Here is a 19,650-nt window from a genome sequence, read left to right as displayed (position 1 = left end):
CACATGCCCGATATTTAGTTTTTACTACACTTTATTTGACTTTAGCCTCCTTTCTGAGCAACAGCTGCTTTTTGTTTACTTCCTGACACAGCTGTCCACGTGCTCCCAAGAACTTCCAGGATGACGTCGTCACCGCCAACGTGACGTCACCCCGGTCACGCCTCTTTACCCGGTAAAAAAAGGGGTGAATGTGTTTATAAAGTAAATGTTTTATGTTGGAGTTGGGAGTCAGAGAGGCGTGATGGTGCTGTAGGGTGGTTAAGTGCCAGCGGGTATTTAGGTTACTGTTTAGTTTTATTTATTTATGTATATATTTGGTTTTTATTTTATTCAACGCCTGATTTCGAGTCGCGCGCCTCGAGTTTGCGCAGTTTATAAAGGCAAACGCGCAAAATGAGGCAGAGATCAGAGCAGCTCAGGGGGAAACACGCACTATAACACGTTATACCACATACACAGGGGAAATAACGACCAGCTCTCATTCAGCACATCCAGGAATTCAGTCCAGGTGAAATAGTGAATGATGATGAAGATTGTTTGTGAATTTTCTTCGTAAGTTTTCTGCAGCTTCGGCTTTTCCTCCTGCACGCGCCGTTTGGAGGTAAAGATCTCATTACTTCTCTTCCTCTAAACTATCTGATTATAAACGTTATTCACACACGAATCTCAAATCATCACAGTTTGGGATCCTCCAAAACTATTTTTACATTGAAAACCTTTTTTTTTTTTTTTTACGCATTCAGTTATTTTAATATCTGTTTATTAACAGAAGTGAGCGGCCATTTTCTCTTCTCTCATCCACTCCATTTAGGATTCAGGTTTAGCCACATAAATTCAGACCTCACAACTTTCTCCCTCATCCCTCACTCTTTCAGCTCTCTTTAATACCTCTATGTTGGATTCATGATGTTTTAATAGGAAGATTTTATTTGGTGTTCATGTTGCAGTGTTCATGAGGCCTTTGTGTGGGGGGTTGGGAGGAAACCAGGCCACATACACGCCGGGAAAAAAGTGGGTTAAATGATGAAAAACCTCACCTTTAAAACTTTCCTCTTTGTTTTAGGCTCTCTTCGGTTCTGAGAGACAATCCTGTGGATATAATGCCCAGCAAGAGTGTGTAAGTGTGTGTTTTATTCACTTGAATCTCAGTAGACAGGTGTTAGGAAGTAGCAGCATGTTTGAGGGGAAGAGTTTTACAGTTTTATTTTTAATCTCTGGTATTTTAACACTGAATCTTTACTAAAGTAAAGTGTTTCTTTAGGTTGAATGCACAAGTGAACACCAGAACCGATGACGTTCCTAAATCCAGCTCAGGACGTGCCAGGAAAAGGAAAGCAGATGTTGCTATTGTGAGTAGTTTGTCATGTGTTTGTGATTATCTTTATTATTAATGCACTGTATTAACTAATTTAATTTTGCTTTACAGCACTTACAGGATCCAGATGAGGAAATTACAGAGATGCAGACAAAAAAAAAGCAGTGTTCATCCCAGGAGGTGATTTTGAATAAATGCTGTGGCTTTTCTTTTACCTAAAGCCTGTAATTTAACATACTTTTTTAAATATTTACACAAGCATGTGGTCTCATTGGATGTTTCCTGAGCTGAATTTGCCTTTAAATACATTCTTACATGAGTTGAATTGTGTGTATTCTGAATGGAAAGTGTTTTCTGGAATTGAGTTTTGTGATGGGTATTGTGTTTGATTCCCTTAACAAAAACGCTCTTTTCTTTCTCTGCTTGCTCAGACGTGCCGGGATCAGACGCCAGCGTCCTCGCCATGTCAGGCAGATAAACCGGTTGGAATCGGCAGGGTGGGATACGCACACTACACCAGCAGGAGTGTTTTTGTCACCCCGACGCGGCCCTCGCCTCTGCCTGCCCTGTGGTGAGACTCTAGGCTGCTTTACGTTTAAAATACCAGTCAGCAGCAGCAACACTTCAGCAAACTGGAGATGTGTGTGAACTCGACACCACACCGTAGCTCGCATCAGGGTGGAGCTTCAGTATTTAAATGTACAAATAAAGCCTCCATCCTCCAACATTGTTCACTAAAACTGCAGACACAATCTACAATAAATAATGTATTTAATTGCAGATATTTTTTTTGTCTTCTCACACGTTTTTTTTTGTGTATATATTGTTGCTGCATTTTCACACAATATGGTGTTTGGGTACTCAGAACCTACACCTTCTTTTTGTGTAATTGATCTCTTGTCTATAACTAGGGCTCAGTTCACACTAGGTCACTATACTGACCTGATCATGTGAATGTTTTCAGAAGCATGCTGGTAAAAAAAAAACAAAAAAACTTGTGTTTAATGATCAAAATTACAGAACACTTAATGTGCAGTGAATTCGATTTAAATTTTGCTTTGTGATTTCAGTTGGGCGAGTAAAGACGATGTGTGGAATAACCTGCTGAAGAAAGATAAAATTTACCTTCATAATGTGCGGGTGATGGAGAGACACCCCAACCTACAGCCTAAAATGAGGGCCATTCTGCTTGACTGGTTAATCGAGGTGTGTGTGTGTGTGTGTGTAAAAGAGATTAACACACCCCGACTGTAATCAGTCATCAATGAGGGGTGAAGCTTTATTAAGATTTAATCATGTTTACTCAGCAGATGACTAAAGTGCTGGACATTGCACTAATTAACGATGTGCAAATGTGTGTTTTGGTGCTTATGTAATAAATACAGTCAGGATCGGGATATCTTTTAGCTTTTAATAATGGTTTTGGGCAGTAAGACCGAATGAATTTTTTTTGTAGTCGAATATTTCTCTACCTTGCAGGTGTGTGAAGTGTATAAACTCCACCGAGAGACGTTTTATTTAGGTCAGGATTATTTTGATCGCTTCATGGCCACACAGAAGAACGTGCAGAAGTCCACACTGCAGCTCATCGGCATTTCTGCTCTCTTTATCGCCGCTAAAATGGAGGTACATGTTTAATCTCAATTATTTTTAATAATTAAAATGACAAGCAACATAAGTGGTTATTTAGAATGACTCCTGTCTGGTTACATTCACACTTTTTTTTTTTTTTGTAAATTTTATTCATTTTATATCGAAGACCACACTCTTGGCATTTGTATCAGTTTTGTTAAAATCCGTAAAAATTTTATATACTTTTGTTTATTTAAGTACCTATTTTATAACTTTTAATTGGCATGGCTGCTGAGTTCAAATGGCACCGGGGATTAGATTATTGCTCATTATTGTTTTTTTTTAATTCTTATTGCAGGAGATTTATCCTCCTAAAGTGCACCAGTTTGCATATGTGACAGATGGAGCGTGTACAGAGGAGGAGATTCTCAGCATGGAGGTCATAATCATGAAGGTAATCTATTTACACCTTTTTCAAATGTGCTGTTTGTTAATAATGTGAAATTGAACTCTCACACTTGCTCTACATTCTCACAATATTGGACACTGGTCACTCTAGACGACCAGTGTCTAAATGTTAGGAAGTTTTCCTCTCTAGCTCGAAGGACCATGTAAGGATTTTTTACTATCTGGTGTCCGCTGATCAGGGGATTGTACTCGCCCCAGCGTGTCAGTAAAAACACAATACAGGATTCAGATCACTGAACTTTACTGGGTATAGAATTAATCGTATATGAGGTGATTCTTGCTATCTTCTGTTAGTTGTTGTTCGGTATGTTGCGTGATGCAGAATGCATGCTGAAAGGCCACTGCTGAATGGTCAGTGCTAAATGACAGGTTGCATGATGTCTATATATATATATATATATATATATATATATTTTTTTTTTTTTTTTTTTTTTTTTTTTTCGGTGCATCCCCAATAAAAAAATTTTTTTTATTGGGGATGCACCGAAATGAAAATTCTTGGCCAAAACCGAAAAAGAGGAAAGCAAGGCTGAAAAACTGAAACACCGATAGAAATTATGCCAATTATTATTACCATTGCATTTATGTCTGACTGTGCTAAACTTACTAAAATCAAGGCATTTCAATTGCAAAAATTAATATTAAAGTTTCAAAGAATACATCAATTACAAATTATGAAAATATTTATTTATAACACAATGCACAGGATAAAATAAATTAAATGTTTAACTTAAATGCACTCATGTGTACATTAAATAATAATGTACACATGTACACTCTGGCCTGCTAAAAGGTTGTAAAATTAAATGTTCTTTTCATAAAAACAAAGTGCATTCAGAACAAGTGCAACTGCTTAAAGATACAACATCACTGGGAAACTTCCTGCCTTTTCAAAAACGTCCGCCACAGACGGAGTGCGTGTGCTCGGAGGGCTTTTGCTTTTCTGTGCCCCGTTTCTCTCATATTCAGCATAGCGATTGGGATGTTTGGATTTCAGGTGATAAATTAAACCCGACGTGGAGAAAGTCTTTGCAGACGCAGCCCCTCCTGAAATTTCAGCATTACATGTTTTGCATATCCTTGGGTCTTTCTCAGATATACTGAAATACGTCCACACCGCAGACATGTTGCTTCAGACAAGCACGTGCAGGCAGCGGTTTCTGTTTGCGTCATCACAACAAACTGTTTCGGGCGTGTTGTTTCGGTCCTTTTGCACTTTTGGGCCATTTCCGGATATTGCCCGAATATACGGTGCATCCCTAATATAAATAAATAAATATATATATATATATATATATATTATACACACGCACAAACGCAGTCAAACCCACTTATCTCGACCTCGGTTTATTTGCCAACCCTATTAAGTCGACGTTTTTGAAGTGGAACCACCAAATTCTCTCTTTGTCTTACCATTTTCTCATCGGCTATGTCGCCGAACCCTAATATCTTAAACACAAAAGCAGGCCAACATAGCCACTTAACATCGGTTATCTCGATCCCCATGACCAATCGCCGGCTCTTGAAAATGTTAGTTATTGATGCCACTTCACCATCTTACTGCCATATTTTCGCGTATATAAGACGCATCTTATACAAAGTTGTACGTACCCCTCACCCAGGGAGCTTCTTATATTAGAGATCAGTCTGGAATACCGTGAAGAAGGAAACAATCTCAAGCTGCTGGATGCACTGCGTCATTCAGGATATTTCCGATGATGAGTTTCAGGCCGTGCAGCCGCAGAAGAACTGGCGGAAGTGGCGGAAAAATCAAGCCTTACAGATGCTATCTTGGAAGAGAAGGCACAGGAGTGTAGGATAATTTTCAGAGCTGTGTGTCAGAGTGAAATGACTCGAGAATTTAATTTTGACACTGGTTAGCTTTTTGTAAAAACGAACTACACCCCGCACGTTTTTTGTGAGCGATCTTTGTGTTTGCAATGTTGGAGAATATGATAAAGGTTTGTATCGAGAGTCGGTGGTGGTTTGTATTGTATACTGGTAAATCTCTGCTGTTAGTTGGTGCACATATGCCTTTTGTTGTTAGCAAACGTACGTTTTTATAGCATGCCTTCCTCAAACAAATTGCGGCAGCGCTGTTGTGTGTTAAAAAAAACCCCTCCAAAAGCACGTGCATGTACATTCTCACTTAACGCACATCATGTACATAAAGAAATTTTAAGCACGTTAATATATTGCCGCCATTTTGGTTTTCGTTTATCGCGATCATCGGTTATCTCGACGCTTTTTGGCATCCCCTAGGCTGGCGGCATAACCGGGTTCAACTGTATGTGTGTGTGTATGTATGTGTGTGTGTGTATGTGTGTGTGTGTGTGTATATATATATATATATATATATATATATATATATATATATATATATATATATATATATATATATATATATATATATATATATATATATATATATAATATATAAATATATAAATAAAAAATATATAAAAAATATTTTATTTATTAATTTTTTTTGGGCTTTGGTTTAAGTTTTTACCAAAAGACCATTAAACTGGACACAGAATGATGAAAGGTGTGTTCGAATGTAAAATGGTTTTAAAGAGCGGAGAGCATTTAATTTAAAGTTATGTGTTAAAATTTGCCATATTTGTGTACAGTTTATTAAATTTAGATAAATTGATAAATAAAATAACATTTGAATCGTTTGTTTCTCAGGAACTGAACTGGAGCCTGAGTCCATTAACTCCGGTGTCCTGGTTGAACATCTACATGCAAATGGCTCATCTGAAGGAGTTCACTGAAGTTCTCATGCCACAATTTCCTCAGGCCACATTTGTACAGATCGCTGAGGTAACTAAAGAACATTCCTTACACTCTAGTTTACACAGCTGATCTTATGATATAAACAGTCTTTTCATCATTGGACTCAGGAGAGCTTTGGCTCTTATAGCATTTCTACCGAATTAAATTATGCTTGAGATAATGTGAAGGATGTGTGGGCGGGGTTTGTAGTTGGGGCGGAGCCTGTTCAAACACAAGCCTTGTTTCAAGATTACATGAACACTGATCCAGCTCTGTTTTTCCGCAGATTTATATATTAATGTTGAGCAATAAGAGGGAAATTATGATAGTTGGTGTGTGTGTGTGTGTGTGTGTGTGTGTGTGTAGCTGTTGGATTTGTGCGTTTTGGATGTCAGGAGTCTAGAGTTCTCCTCAAGCCTGTTGGCTGCTTCAGCTCTGTTCCACTTCTCATCTATGGAGCTCATCATGAAGGTTTCTGGTAAGAACATACAATAAAGTTTTGGTGCTAAAGATATAATGCTACTGAGTTAAATTAAATCCGATATCCTTACACATTATAATGTGCATGCTCTCGCGCTCTTTTTGTGTTTTTCAGGACTGAAGTGGTGTGATGTGGAGCGATGTGTGAGGTGGATGATACCATTTGCGATGGCAATACGTGATGTTGGAAGCTCCTCCTTAAAAACGTTTAAAGGCATTCCAGCAGAGAACATTCACAACATCCAGAGTCACTCCCCCTACCTGGACTGGCTGGTAAGACACTTTGTGAAGCTTGTGTGTGTAGATGTGCTTATGTCTAGCTTTGCCCTACACAGTGCTCCGGCCTTAACCCATGTGAACACCTATGGCATGAAATGGAACCCCAGACCTCCACACACGAGTGGCACTTTTAGATGCATAGTGCACAGAGGTTGCTGACTTTTTGCAGAGTCAATAGTTACAGACCTTCAAACTTCGTGGCCTTCAGATTAGCTCAAGAACAGTGTGCAGAGAACTTCATGGAATGGGTTTTCATGGTCGAGCAGCTGCATCCAAGCCTTACATCACAAAGTGCAGTGCAAAGCATCGGATGTAGTGGTGTAAAGCACAAGGACACTAGACTCTAGAGCTCTGGAACTTGTCTGACTGCATTGTGCCAAGTGTAAAGTTAAGTGGCGGGGAGGATTTTTGGTGAGAGTCTGTTTTTTCAGTAGTTTGACTTGGCACCATAGTTCCAGTGAAAGGACTCTAATTGCTTCAGCATACCAAGGCATATTGGACAATTTCATGCTCCCAACTTTGTGGGAACAGTTTGGGGAAGAACTTGACTCTCCTGCACAGAGTCCTGACCTCAACCCCAACCTTTGGGATGAATTAGAGCAGAGACTGTTCCAGGCCTTCTAGTCAAACGTTAGTGTCTGACCTCACAAATGCGTTTCTGGAAGAAGGGTAAAAAAAATTCCCCTTAACGCACTCCTCTTTAAACGTGTAGAAAGCCTTCCCAGAAGAGTTGAAGCTGGTATAGCTGCAAAGGCTGGGCCAACATCACATTAAACCATATAGATTAATAATCGGATGTTTACTCAAGTTCATTTGCTTGTGAAGGCAGACGAGTGAAAAACTTTTTGGCATGTATGCATTTATGTATGTATGGCTAAATAGTTTAATTTCAAATAAGCCTATTTAATCATTAACTCTTTAATATTTGCTTACAATTTTACATTCCTGTGAAAGTTATACATATTAAAATGATCAGTTCTTAAGGACGATTGTAATTTAAGTATTGTGATGTAACAAACTGAATCTATTGTAAGTTTTTGTGTAAAAGATTCACTAAGTGTAAGTGTTGACTCTCTGTTCTCTTTAGGGAAAGGTACACACCCATCAGCTGGCAGATTCGGATCACAGCCAGACCTCGTCTGTCCCGTCTGGTGTGTTGACTCCGCCCCCCAGCAGTGAGAAACCCGAAGACTCTTCGTCCTGACTGCTGCTCTGCTTCGCCTGATGGACCGGGGCACAACCCACAGCCATGCTGTTCTCGGCTCACCTTCTAGAACTTTTCATACTGATCTCTGCAAAATTCTAACGGCTTTTATTCTTTCTTTTTTAACCTGTATTATTGATTTACCAAGTCGTGACCCACCGACCGAATCCTCAGAGAGCCTCAGTGCTTGAATGCTGCTATAACGGTGGTGGGACGCGCATGCGCACACACAAAATCAAAGAGAGGATTCGATTTTAGATTTTATGCTGTGTGTTTTATGGAGGATCACACTATTTTTCTAAAGAAGGTTCAGGCTACTGTGGAAATGGATTTTAAGGCTATAGAACTGGGATTTTATTTTTGTAAGTTTTATCCTCTGCTTGTATCCTGAGTGAATTTTTTTTTTTTTTTTTTTTTTTTTTTAAACCAATTTTTGTCATGCTGCTGCTATTGTGTATTTTATGAAAACCTAAATAAAGCTCTAAATGCACACACACTTGGTGACTATTTATTCTAATTGCTTAATGTACAATTTGTATATATTCTAATGTTTAGTCTGTTAATTTCTTTTTACACAGTATACTCGAGGTAGAATTAAACACTGAGTGAGGTTAAAGTACTGGCTTTCTGCTTTAATCTGTGGAATGTAAACTATGAAAATTGTCAGAAATACAGTATTGTGTGTGAGGCTCCATCCCTTTATCACAGTCAGCAATCAAGTAAAAAAAAAAATCCTCAGATGAAATACAGAGGAATTAACACAGATGTAGGCCACAGGTAATCAACAAAACCAGGAATTTTGGCAAGAACACCATGTACAACTCTGCAACAATATGCAATGGACAAATAAAAATGAACTTTTAGCAGATTGATGGGCTGATCTGAGATGTTTAATTCTATATAAATGATTAAGCAAAGTACATATGAAATCATTACTGATTTAAAATCAACACGGATGTCCAATGTGTTCCTATTTAAACACCCCAGACATAACCAGTGTAAGTTTGCTTAATTTTTTTTTGTTTTGTTTTATTTACAATGAGGAACAGTCTGGGTTTAGAGGAAAAAGTGTAGACTAAAGTGTGGCTTAATAATTAAACGTTTATAGTATACAGAGCTGAAGAAGGGGAGTTGCCTCCAAACAGACACCCTGCAGCTGCTAAACTTTCAACAGCCATTTTGTTCCTCACACAGCAAGAGCAGCAGGTGCAGATTAAACACACACACACACACACACACACACACTTCAGGCCTGCACGTGACACTAAACACAGTGTTTTGTTAGGGTCGGTGATTATATTTTGTGTATGAAACAGAGTTCTCATGACTTTAGAATCTATAATTCATTAAAGTTCCTCTGGAGCGCTGCAACTTTCATCCTGTTTCATCCGGGAGAAAAAACTTCAACCTGCAGTCTGTAGAACATCACAATAATGAAGAAGCTAAAGAACACACTTCATTTACTTACACACTCGAGTTTTATATCACAAACTCTACTTTAGATTTACTTTAGATTTACTGTCATTGATTATTAATTATGTGACTAAACAATTATTTTTGACTATTAATCATCTGACAACCTGCCCCTACATACCCCACCCTCACTCCTAACCTCCATAACTGTAAAGTAATTTGCTGTACATTGAACACGGTGTATATCTCTATGTATATCTCCAGTTAATAATAAAATATTACTGCTTCTACATGAACATCTATTTAATTAACAGTTAATTAAATTTAATTAAATAATAATAGTTCTAGTTAAATAAATGCGCTGCAATTGTATAATTGAACACCAGGGGCAGTACATATCTCGTCTGTACACTTTGAAGCGGCGCAGAAGAAAAATGATCCGCAAATTCTTACTTCCGGTCTTTGCATCACCTTTGGATTAATCCATTATATTAAGTTTAGGGGTGCACGGTTTCAGATCTGAATAAAATAATAGTAAATCAATTAATTGAAATATCTGGCAATTATATTTAACGAAATATGTTGTGTATAACTAACATTAAGCTAATTTAGCTTGTATAATAAAAAACAAACGTTGTTTAATGTTTGATCAATTGATTTACCGAGGAAGATTGTAGCCAAAGGAATGGTAACATCTCAAACCGCACACTTTTGCACTTAATAGGGTGTAGTAAAAATGTTGCAGTTTCATTATTTTTACTTTTTCAATGAACATGGCAGATTACTCTGTTTTTGTATGCCTAAAGTTTGTAGTTTTACTTGATCTTATTTATGTAATAGAGTAAGAAAATATTATTAGAGACTTTATGTAGTGCACTATGTAGGAAGTAGTGAGCGGTTTGGAACACCGCCTCCTTGTTTCATTCTGTAGCGGTGCTGGTGTTTGTGTAGAAGCTGAGCCGGTATGACTGAACACAAAACCAATAAAGAGCAGAGATATGATCGACAGCTCAGGTAAATGATGATGAGGCACTTTTAATAAAGATTTATTCCTTATTTATAATGAAATTATTTTACATTTATTTCATAATGAGATGTTCAGGCCCTGATTGAGCGCGTGCGGAACGGATTTAGCTCTTATTCCCTGCAAAACATTAATGCATAAAGTTCAGGTTTTATTAAAAATACTTTATTAAGAATCAGAGAATGAGGATTACTGCAATATAGCTATATGTAAGTGTAGAAACATAAAGACCTAAACATAAAGATGTAGTTTAATATATGTGTGTGTGTGTGTGTGTGTGTGTGTGTGTGTGTAATGACAGGTTATGGGGAGATCATGGTCAGGATGCTCTTGAAAGCGGACATGTGTGTCTGATAAACGCCACAGCAACCGGCACAGAGATCCTGAAGAACCTTGTGTTACCTGGTACACACACGCATATATTTATTTATTTATACACAGTTATACACTGTGTTGTGTTACAGTAACTCTGATTTCTCACACAAACCAACACAACAGCGTCATTTAAACTTTGTGTGTGTTTGTGTGTGTGGTTGTAGGTATCGGTGCTTTTACTATAGTTGATGGACATAAAGTGACTGGAGAGGATGTTGGGAACAAGTAAAGTGTTTAAAACTCTTGTAATATTTTATATAGCCAGATTTATTTCAGTTCTTTACAAACACAAACATTTTTGTTCTGCAGCTTCTTTCTCAGCATTGACAGTATTGGTAAGGTAAGCTCAGCTCTGCAGAGTACAATTATTATTATTATTATTATTATTATTATTATTATTATTATTATTATTATTATTATTGTTTTGAGGGTATGTTGAGATGTGTGTCCGATTTTCTGTTTTTACGTGTGTGTGCGCGTGTGTGTGCACGTGTGTGTGCGTGTGTGTGCGCGTGTGTGTGTGTGCGTGTGTATTTTCAGAGCCGAGCTCAAGCAGCGACTGAGTTACTGCAGGAACTGAACAGTGATGTTTCAGGAAACTTTGTGGAGGAGGTGAGCGCTTTCACATACCACTCAATAATCAATACAGAGTTCTTCTAAAAAATATAAAACATCAGAATCTGTGTGTGTGTGTGTGTGTGTGTGTGTGTGTGGAATATTGATAAAGATGATAATATAAATAAACTGTTTTCTTTAAGAAAGTGTGTATGATGGTGTGTTTGTGTAGATTACACAGTAATGTTTCTGTAACTATGTTCTTTCTGTGTGTCTCCAGGATGCAGAAAAATTGCTGGAGAACGATCCAGAGTTTTTCAACAGATTCACTTTGGTCATTAGTGTTCAGCTTCCAGAAAGGTGAAGCAGCAATATGTGTGCATACATGTCATCTTTGTGCTGTGTTTGTGTCATCTTTGTGTTGCCTTTGCATCATTACTGTGCCATCTTTCTGTCTCCTCTGAGCAGTGTCTCTGACATATGCGTCTTTTCTCTTTGTGTATTCGCTTTATCTCTATGAGTTCTGATTTTCTGAGCTGTGTCTGTGATGTCTCTTCATTTCTGTTGCCGCAGTGTTGTCCCTGTTTATACTCTGGGCAGTGTTGGTGACACCTTTAAGACGTCTCTGTTGCCTCTGTGTTTTCTCTGCATTCTCAGCACCATGTCCGTAATGTCTCTGTGTCTTCTCTGTAATGTCTCTGTGATTTCTCTTCTGTGCCCCACTTTATTACATTACTACTATTGTATAAGTGACCGAGTGAAATGTTTTAATCAGCTAATCTTTATTTCTATGTAAGATGGCAACGTGTGTGTGTGTGTGTTTGTGTGTGTGTGTGTGTGTTTGTGTGTCCAGTGTCTGTTTAAGATTGGCGTGTGTGTTATGGAATGCCAGTGTGCCTTTCCTGGTCTGCAGGGCATATGGACTTGTCGGCTACATAAGACTTGCAGTGAAGGAACACACAGGTGACACACACACAATCTTATTCACTTGCTGAATCACATATACATTTTTCATTATTTGTCAATTTGTTTGTTTATTCATTTATCTGTTTGTCTGTCCAGCTAATCCCACTGATATCTCATTTACTATAAAACAAAACAACCTATAAAGTGTGTAATACGTAGTAAAGCGTAGTAAAACATAGTGTAATCATTTAATCTGTATAGAAACTAGGCCATAACTGAGGGCGATGCATAGTCAATAATAATGCAATATGTTAAAAACACATATGAAGCAGCTCCCGATGCAATACAATGCAGTGGATAAAATATGGTGCTTTGCCATTCAATATGGTACAGATAGTTCGCTTTTCTTTCTCCAGTTCAGACAGACAGCAAATAAATTCACTTTAGTGCCTTCTGACTTCCAACACATGGCCCCTTCACAAACAGGCCTTTGTAATGCAAAAAAAACTTTTTTCCTGTTTTGTCTCCTGGAAAATGCAGCGCTACCTCTGCCATGTTAATCTATATTCTGTGTAACTCTCAGGACATGCCTTGGTCTCTGTAGTGTTGTGACATGTCATATTCACATAGCATCAGTGGTGCTGAGAGAATGAGCTTGAGAAACAGTTTAGAAACGATGCATTGTTATACAAAATGCTAACTTGTATCCAAAGCACACTTTTTTAAAATTGATGCATCACATTGTTAACTCTTATGCCATTTTACCGATGTGAATCTGTGAATCTTACCATCACTAATAGAAACTAAATGCAACTCTGAAAAAGTGTGAGAGAACAAAAAGAAAACTAAAGCATCTAGATTAAAAATGTAACCTGATAATAAGCACTACAGCATTACAGTGGACACTGTACACTCTATAACAATTTATTTCTATCCACACAATAATAGTATGTTAATTTTATGGTTTTGTCTATTGCCAGTGGTGGAGTCTCACCCAGACAGCGCTCTGGAGGATCTCAGATTGGACGCTCCATTCACAGAGCTGAAAAATCATATAAACTCCTACGAACTGGACTCCATGGACAAAAAGGTACATAGAGGAGCATTACACTAAGTTAGGAGTTTTTATTTAAAACAACTGAAATTTGCTATGTCCTTATTATGGTAGGATCACAGTCACACACCATGGATCATCATCATCGCTAAATATCTGGAGAAGTGGTACAGTGAGGTAAAGCCACAACTTAAACTCCACAGTCAAAATGAATGTAACGCAGCAGAAATAACTTTAACTCCATGACCTATATCTTTATTATGCACATGTTTGATACTTCAAATTATTGCTGCACCATATCTTAAAATAAAATGTAAATATTTTTTTTTTAATTACAGAAGTTTGATTGAATAAACTCATTGTCAGACCCGGGGCAAGGAAAATGATCGACATAAACATAATGCATTCTGTAGCAGAAACAGAGGTCTATAATCATCTTTAATGGGTGACCACCGAGACCTCTTTCAGAGCTTTTTTTCAGACTGCAGCAATGCAGAGCAGGTGTTATTTTAAGCTACCAAACAGCTCTTATTACCTGTTAATACCTGGTTATGTAAATGTGTAATGTGTCCATTTTTGTGAAGTGCAGATGATTCTCTGAAATGGTGCAGCCTCTCTTTGGCAGAACAAGAAAATGTGACTGTATAGTTGCAGTCTAAAAACTCAAAAGACACATGTTCATGATAAATGATCATCACATGTAACATTGTCACACGTAAAAAATAAATAAATAAATAAATAAAAAAATTTTTTAACTATACAAGCCAAGCTCTGAAGAGAAAATTTATATAAATGATATCAAACATAACCACAATATAACAAGCTTATAATGTTAATACTTTTATATTCATTAAATCGGTTATTTCTTTACGTTCATACAAATAAAAACATTTTTGTATTTTTATTAAATACTATAAGATTATTTACAAAATGTGTTGTGTTCTTATTACTAAAGAACAATTCTTGTTCTAATCATGTAAATATTCTTTCCGTCAGCACGACCTTCAATTGCCAAAAAATTATAAAGAGAAGGAGGCGTTCAGACAGCTGATCAGAGACGGTTAGAACATCCACATCGCCGTCCATATTTTATCTTTGTTGTTTGCTTTTTAATGATTTGTCTTTGTTCAGTCTGTCTTTATTTGAAGTTTAATTTAATGAAACCTCACAGTGATTCCTAATCCTGAGTTTTCTTTTTTCAGGGATTCGAAAGAATGAAAACGGTGCTCCAGAAGAGGAGGAAAACTTTGATGAAGCCATTAAGAATGTCAACACAGCACTAAACCCCACTAAGGTCTCTGTGTGCGTCTGTGTGATCAGATATACCCGTCACTTAATGTATGTATTAAAGTACTGTTGTATGTGGATTGTGTATATAGATCTGCAGCAACGTGGAGGAGATCTTCAGTTCTGAGCTGTGTGAGAACATCACCTCACAGGTCACACTTCAACACTTCACATTCATCACTTTATCACAATCACAGACCAGATGTTTATTATAATCACTATCTGGAACGTTTGAATTTCTGTGTTTACATGCGCTCTCTTCATGAAATTGGGAATTAGGGTAAAATGCATTGTTGTACATCTGTATAAATATCTGTGTAAACAGACCCCAGCTTTTTGGTTGAAGGCACGCGGTGTGAGGGATTTTGTACAGAATGAGGGGGACGGGAAACTCCCTCTGCGTGGCACCATCCCAGATATGATCTCTGACTCAGATAAATTCATCAACCTGCAAAATGTGTATGTATACACACACACACACACACACACACACACACACACACACACACACACAGATACACATTCAGATAGTTAAACACATACTGATGGACAGATGTAAAAGTATTAATTGCGCGTGTGTGCGTGCGCATCTGTGTGTGTGCGTGTGTGTGTGTGTAGTTACAGGAAGAAGGCAATGCAGGATGCTGCTGTTGTAGCCAAACACATTGAGTCTCATCTTCAGAATGTTGGGAAGGTAACACACACATATATATATATATATATATATATATATATATATATATATATATATATATATATATATATATACACACAAACACACACATGTATTACATGGCAAATGATGATTTTCTACTGTTGTGATACAATTTGCTGTTTGTAATACAGTTTTGTGTGTGCTTTTTTTTTTTATTTGTATTCTTTTGGGGGGTGCGGGTCTTGTCATGCTGAAGCCGCCAGAAAGCATCTCCGAGCCGGACATCAGACTGTTCTGTGAGTGGTAACACACTGACATACATTAATACAAACTGAAGCACAGTGACACACTGATACATGCTACATACTAATAGTGTGTGAGAAAAGGCATCTTTTGTATGTTGAGGTCATTTTTATAGTATTCCACACATATGGCTTATAGAAATGTGAAAAATGGCACTGTGTGTGTGTGTGTGTGTGTGTGTGTGTGTGTGTGTGTGTGTGCACGCACTGACTCAGAATGTGCTGTTGTGTAACTCTGCTGTTTACCTGTGCAGGTAAGAATTCAGCGTTCCTGAGGGTTCTCCACTGCAGATCTCTCTCTGAAGAATACGGTCTGGAAACTATTAACAAAGATGAGATCAGTAAGTGTCACTCTGTCTTTCTGCTTCTCTGTCTCTCACACATATGCAAGTGCACATACACAGGCTGAATTACCAACATACCTATTCATCCGCACCAATAGTTGTAATTAATAATAACTTTCTTTCAGCTTCTCCCATTAGGGGTCGCCACAGCGGATCATCCAATAATAGTAGTTTTTCACATCACTGACGTCATGTGCTGTTTATTTTTATTATTTTTAATATTTTTAATAAATTTTGGATGTTACTGTTTTTATTTATTTGAAGTGTTACGTTTTTTTTTAGTTTGAATGCATCTTTTATTTTTCTCAGTGTAAAATAAAATATAAATATTCATTTTTATTTAATTTGGTACATTTTCATGATTCAGTGCTGTTTTTTTGGAATAATGGTCATTACTATTTTACATAAAGTGTTATATTTTCAGCTTCCTGTATGGATAATCCTGACAGTGAGATGGTTCTTTATCTTATGCTGCGTTCTGTTGATCGTTTCTACCAGCAGCACTCCCGATACCCAGGTATCAGTATAACCATTTAAAACTATCAGGACCGTGAGTGACCATGAGTAATCACTCAGAACTATTTAAACCCTGTACACCATCAGATCCAGAAAAAAATGGAACTAGTAATAAACATGAAAAGCCATCACTAGCAGTACATATTTCTATTATTTATTTTAGTTTAATTTATGTAGCACTTTCAGCTTTTCACCGAAATAGAGATTACAAAATTTGAATTAGTTAGTTATTATAAATTTAGTGTCTCTAAGTTTATCCCTAATGAGCGAGACAGTGGCAAGAAAAAACTCCCTGAGATGGTATGAGGAAGTAACCTTGAGAGGAACCAGACTCAAAAGGGAACCCATCCTCATCTGGGTGACACCTAAGGTCCATTAATTATAGTTTTAACATTTTTGGGGTTGTACTGCTCAGTGATTGGTCCTTAAATGCAAGAACTGTCCATGCAAACTGTAGTTCTATTCCATTATAGTAAACTAGCTGAAAGTACCCGTGCTTCGCTACGGAAGGCAGAACGCTAAGCAATATGGCAATAAGCAGTAAGCACTGAGCAGGAGTGGATGATCAGAGATCAGAACGTCAACAAATAACGTACTACCCCTTTGTAGTACCGATACAGGGCAAACTACTGTGAAAATAATTTTTATCGTGCATCTAACATCTAATAAGAAACAATGTAGTAAGTTTCATTAGGATCCGTAATGTTATTTAGAAGAGTTTACAATGCGTGAGAAATTGCGTTTTTCGCGAGTTAGCCACGATCCAGGGCGAATTTTTCAAAACCCTTTCTTAGTGAGCACCTAAGACCCAGGAGGAAGGTATGTTCCAAATTTCATTGCAATCCGTTCAGTGGTTTTTGAGATTTCGTGATGAGTGAGTGAGTCAGTCAGTGGTATTTGAGCTTTATATATATATATATAGATTATTATTTATGGTCCAAATCCATTTATAATAACAGTACATATTTTATGTGGTTTTAGAACAAGTCTCTTTTGTGTTTGTGTGTCAGGTGTGTATAATTATCAGGTGGAAGAGGATATCAGCAGGCTGAAGATATGTGTGAACAGTCTGCTGCAGGAGTACTCGCTCAACGTCAACGTTAAAGATGACTACATCCACGAGTTGTGAGTGATCATCAGTGTGATGTCATTTCCTCCCTATAGACCTTTCTTTTTGAATTTATTTCATATAATTCAGGGCTCCAGACAAAAAAAATCAATTAGTAAAACAACAGGTGCCAAATTATATTTTTAAGTGCCACAGAAGAATGAACTTGAAAATAGGTAAAACACTTACTTTGAGTCATCCTTTCGCGTGTACATCTGCCATCATTTTACAGCATGGCCTGGGAACTGAAGCGAGCATATAGACAATGTGGAATTTTTTTTTTTTAGCTCTTTCAGAACGCAGTCTTAAACACTGCGAGCGCTAACTGTGTTTTCTGTGGCGTGCTCTTCGCCATTATGTGATCACAAGCATGAAATATTACTCGCAATTTATTATTTTTGGTCACAATCTGGAGCCCTGTAATTCAGTATTATACAATATTAATAGTCAATAGTTTTAGCGTTAGTTTTAACATAAATAATTTAATTTGTTATTATACTTAACAAAAATTTTTCTACTGATGTTTATATATAGTATTTTTGTGTGTGTGTGTGTGTGTGTGTGTGTGTGTGTGTGTGTGTGTGTGTGTGTGTTTGTTTTAGTTGCCGTTATGGAGCTGCAGAGCCACACACAGTCGCAGCATTACTAGGAGGTGAGCGCACACGCACACAGGCATTACAGTGATAGTCAGTAAACCTCTGATGAAATCTGAATTTTGTTTTGTCAGAAGTGCAATTTACAGGTTTGTTATTTTTACAGGAACCGCAGCTCAGGAAGCCATCAAAATCATCACACACCAGTTTGTGCCATTTAACAACACATTCATCTACAATGCCATGGCTCAGACGTCAGCCACCTTCCAGCTCTAATACTGTAAATTCGCTCGTGTGTGTGTGTATTTTATTTAGCACGATGTAGTCATTACTGTGTTCTTAATGTTACTGTTCATCATTAAACACTGCACCAGTAATAAATACTGACTCGAATAAATTACCAGCACTGTTTATTATTATATTTATTCAATTGATATGATCAGGATCTTTATTCCCTACACACCTTACAGTGCATTCTGGGTATTCTCTTATTTAAGGAATAGGGAAGTGTTTTGAATTGGAATGCAGCCTTGGTGCAGATGTAAGAGATACTGCTCACATACAGCAGATGGCACTGTTTTCCTTGCATCTTCTTGTACTGAATCCTACCCTGAGGAAATAAAAGCCTCCTCGTTTCTTCTGCTATCAGCACATTCCACTTCTGAGTGAATAATTCATAACTGCAGGCTGCTCTTAGATTGATCTGTTGAACAGGATGATGTGGACGCTGTGTGTGTGTGTGTGTGTGTGTGTGTGTGTGTGTGTGTGTGTGTGTGTGTGTGTGTGTGTGAGAGAGAGAGTGTGATTCTGAAGCACTAAAATCCTCTCTCCCTCTTTCAAACACACACATTAAACCCTCAGCTTGCCTAGAGCTGCTGATCTCTAAATTATTAATAGCAGATGTGTATTAAATCTGTGACATATGTATAGTAGAGTGTGATTTTGTGTTGAGATCTTTAGTGTTCATGTTCTTGCACAGGACATTTCCCCTGAGCCTTTTAACACTTTCAGCTACACACACACAGACAGAGACAGGCCATGCTTCTCTAAACATGTTACAGAAACAGTTGACAGTATTAAAATGGTGTGCAAAAGTATTCATTCTCCTTCAACTTAGAATAGTGTCCGGAACTAAAATGGACTTAGTGGGATTTTATGTCTGGCTATGACACGAAACATCTCATAATACTAAAGTGGAGGTAAATAAAATATCCCAAAGTCTAAACCTCCTGCAGAGAGACATTAAATCTGTTATTAAAAATGCAAAGAATGCATCAGAACTGAGTTTCTGCCTGTAGGAGACTGTCCCACTAACATAAGACACAACCAAGAGCACAGTCTGAATACTCCACAAAGCCTGAACACTTCACACAGCTTGATTACTCCACACAGTCTGAACACTTGATACACCACCTAAAAACT

At 37.5% G+C, this 19,650-nt stretch overlaps 2 protein-coding genes across 2 annotated transcripts; both read left to right on the top strand.

Annotated features, from left to right (window-relative positions):
* The first annotated feature begins 158 nt into the window (after positions 1-158).
* Positions 159-8,592, top strand: ccne1 (cyclin E1). The gene is made up of 12 exons (XM_083550934.1): positions 159-601; positions 1,064-1,117; positions 1,262-1,349; positions 1,427-1,495; positions 1,747-1,886; positions 2,386-2,521; positions 2,795-2,941; positions 3,246-3,341; positions 6,047-6,181; positions 6,500-6,611; positions 6,729-6,886; positions 7,980-8,592. Exons 2-12 carry the CDS (start codon positions 1,101-1,103, stop codon positions 8,094-8,096), a joined length of 1,215 nt encoding a protein of 404 aa, XP_083407060.1. The 5' UTR covers positions 159-601; positions 1,064-1,100; the 3' UTR covers positions 8,097-8,592.
* Positions 8,593-9,965: 1,373 nt separating this feature from the next.
* nae1 (nedd8 activating enzyme E1 subunit 1) lies at positions 9,966-18,631 on the top strand. The gene is made up of 21 exons (XM_083550901.1): positions 9,966-10,197; positions 10,441-10,523; positions 10,835-10,938; positions 11,073-11,133; positions 11,218-11,248; positions 11,449-11,520; positions 11,744-11,823; positions 12,317-12,426; positions 13,350-13,459; positions 13,538-13,600; positions 14,420-14,483; positions 14,626-14,717; positions 14,803-14,862; positions 15,036-15,169; positions 15,329-15,404; positions 15,622-15,661; positions 15,922-16,008; positions 16,436-16,528; positions 17,538-17,652; positions 18,238-18,287; positions 18,395-18,631. Exons 2-21 carry the CDS (start codon positions 10,474-10,476, stop codon positions 18,502-18,504), a joined length of 1,602 nt encoding a protein of 533 aa, XP_083407027.1. The 5' UTR covers positions 9,966-10,197; positions 10,441-10,473; the 3' UTR covers positions 18,505-18,631.
* The last annotated feature ends 1,019 nt before the right edge of the window (positions 18,632-19,650 follow it).

The sequence above is a fragment of the Silurus aristotelis genome, assembly GCF_946808225.1.
Source record: "Silurus aristotelis genome assembly, chromosome: 9".
Classification (NCBI taxonomy): Eukaryota; Metazoa; Chordata; class Actinopteri; order Siluriformes; family Siluridae; genus Silurus; species Silurus aristotelis.
The sequence above is the reverse complement of the archived record's forward strand: the minus strand, read 5'-3'. Positions and strand labels throughout refer to the sequence as shown.

Coding starts and splice junctions, on each gene's coding strand:
- ccne1 (XM_083550934.1), top strand. Junction 1,350..1,426: donor GGAAAGCAGATGTTGCTATT/GTGAGTAGTTTG, acceptor TTTGCTTTACAG/CACTTACAGGATCCAGATGA. Junction 2,942..3,245: donor TTATCGCCGCTAAAATGGAG/GTACATGTTTAA, acceptor TTCTTATTGCAG/GAGATTTATCCTCCTAAAGT.
- nae1 (XM_083550901.1), top strand. CDS start 10,474: ATGACTGAACACAAAACCAATAAAGAGCAGAGATATGATCGACAGCTC. Junction 13,601..14,419: donor TGGAGAAGTGGTACAGTGAG/GTAAAGCCACAA, acceptor TCTTTCCGTCAG/CACGACCTTCAATTGCCAAA. Junction 18,288..18,394: donor AGTCGCAGCATTACTAGGAG/GTGAGCGCACAC, acceptor TTATTTTTACAG/GAACCGCAGCTCAGGAAGCC.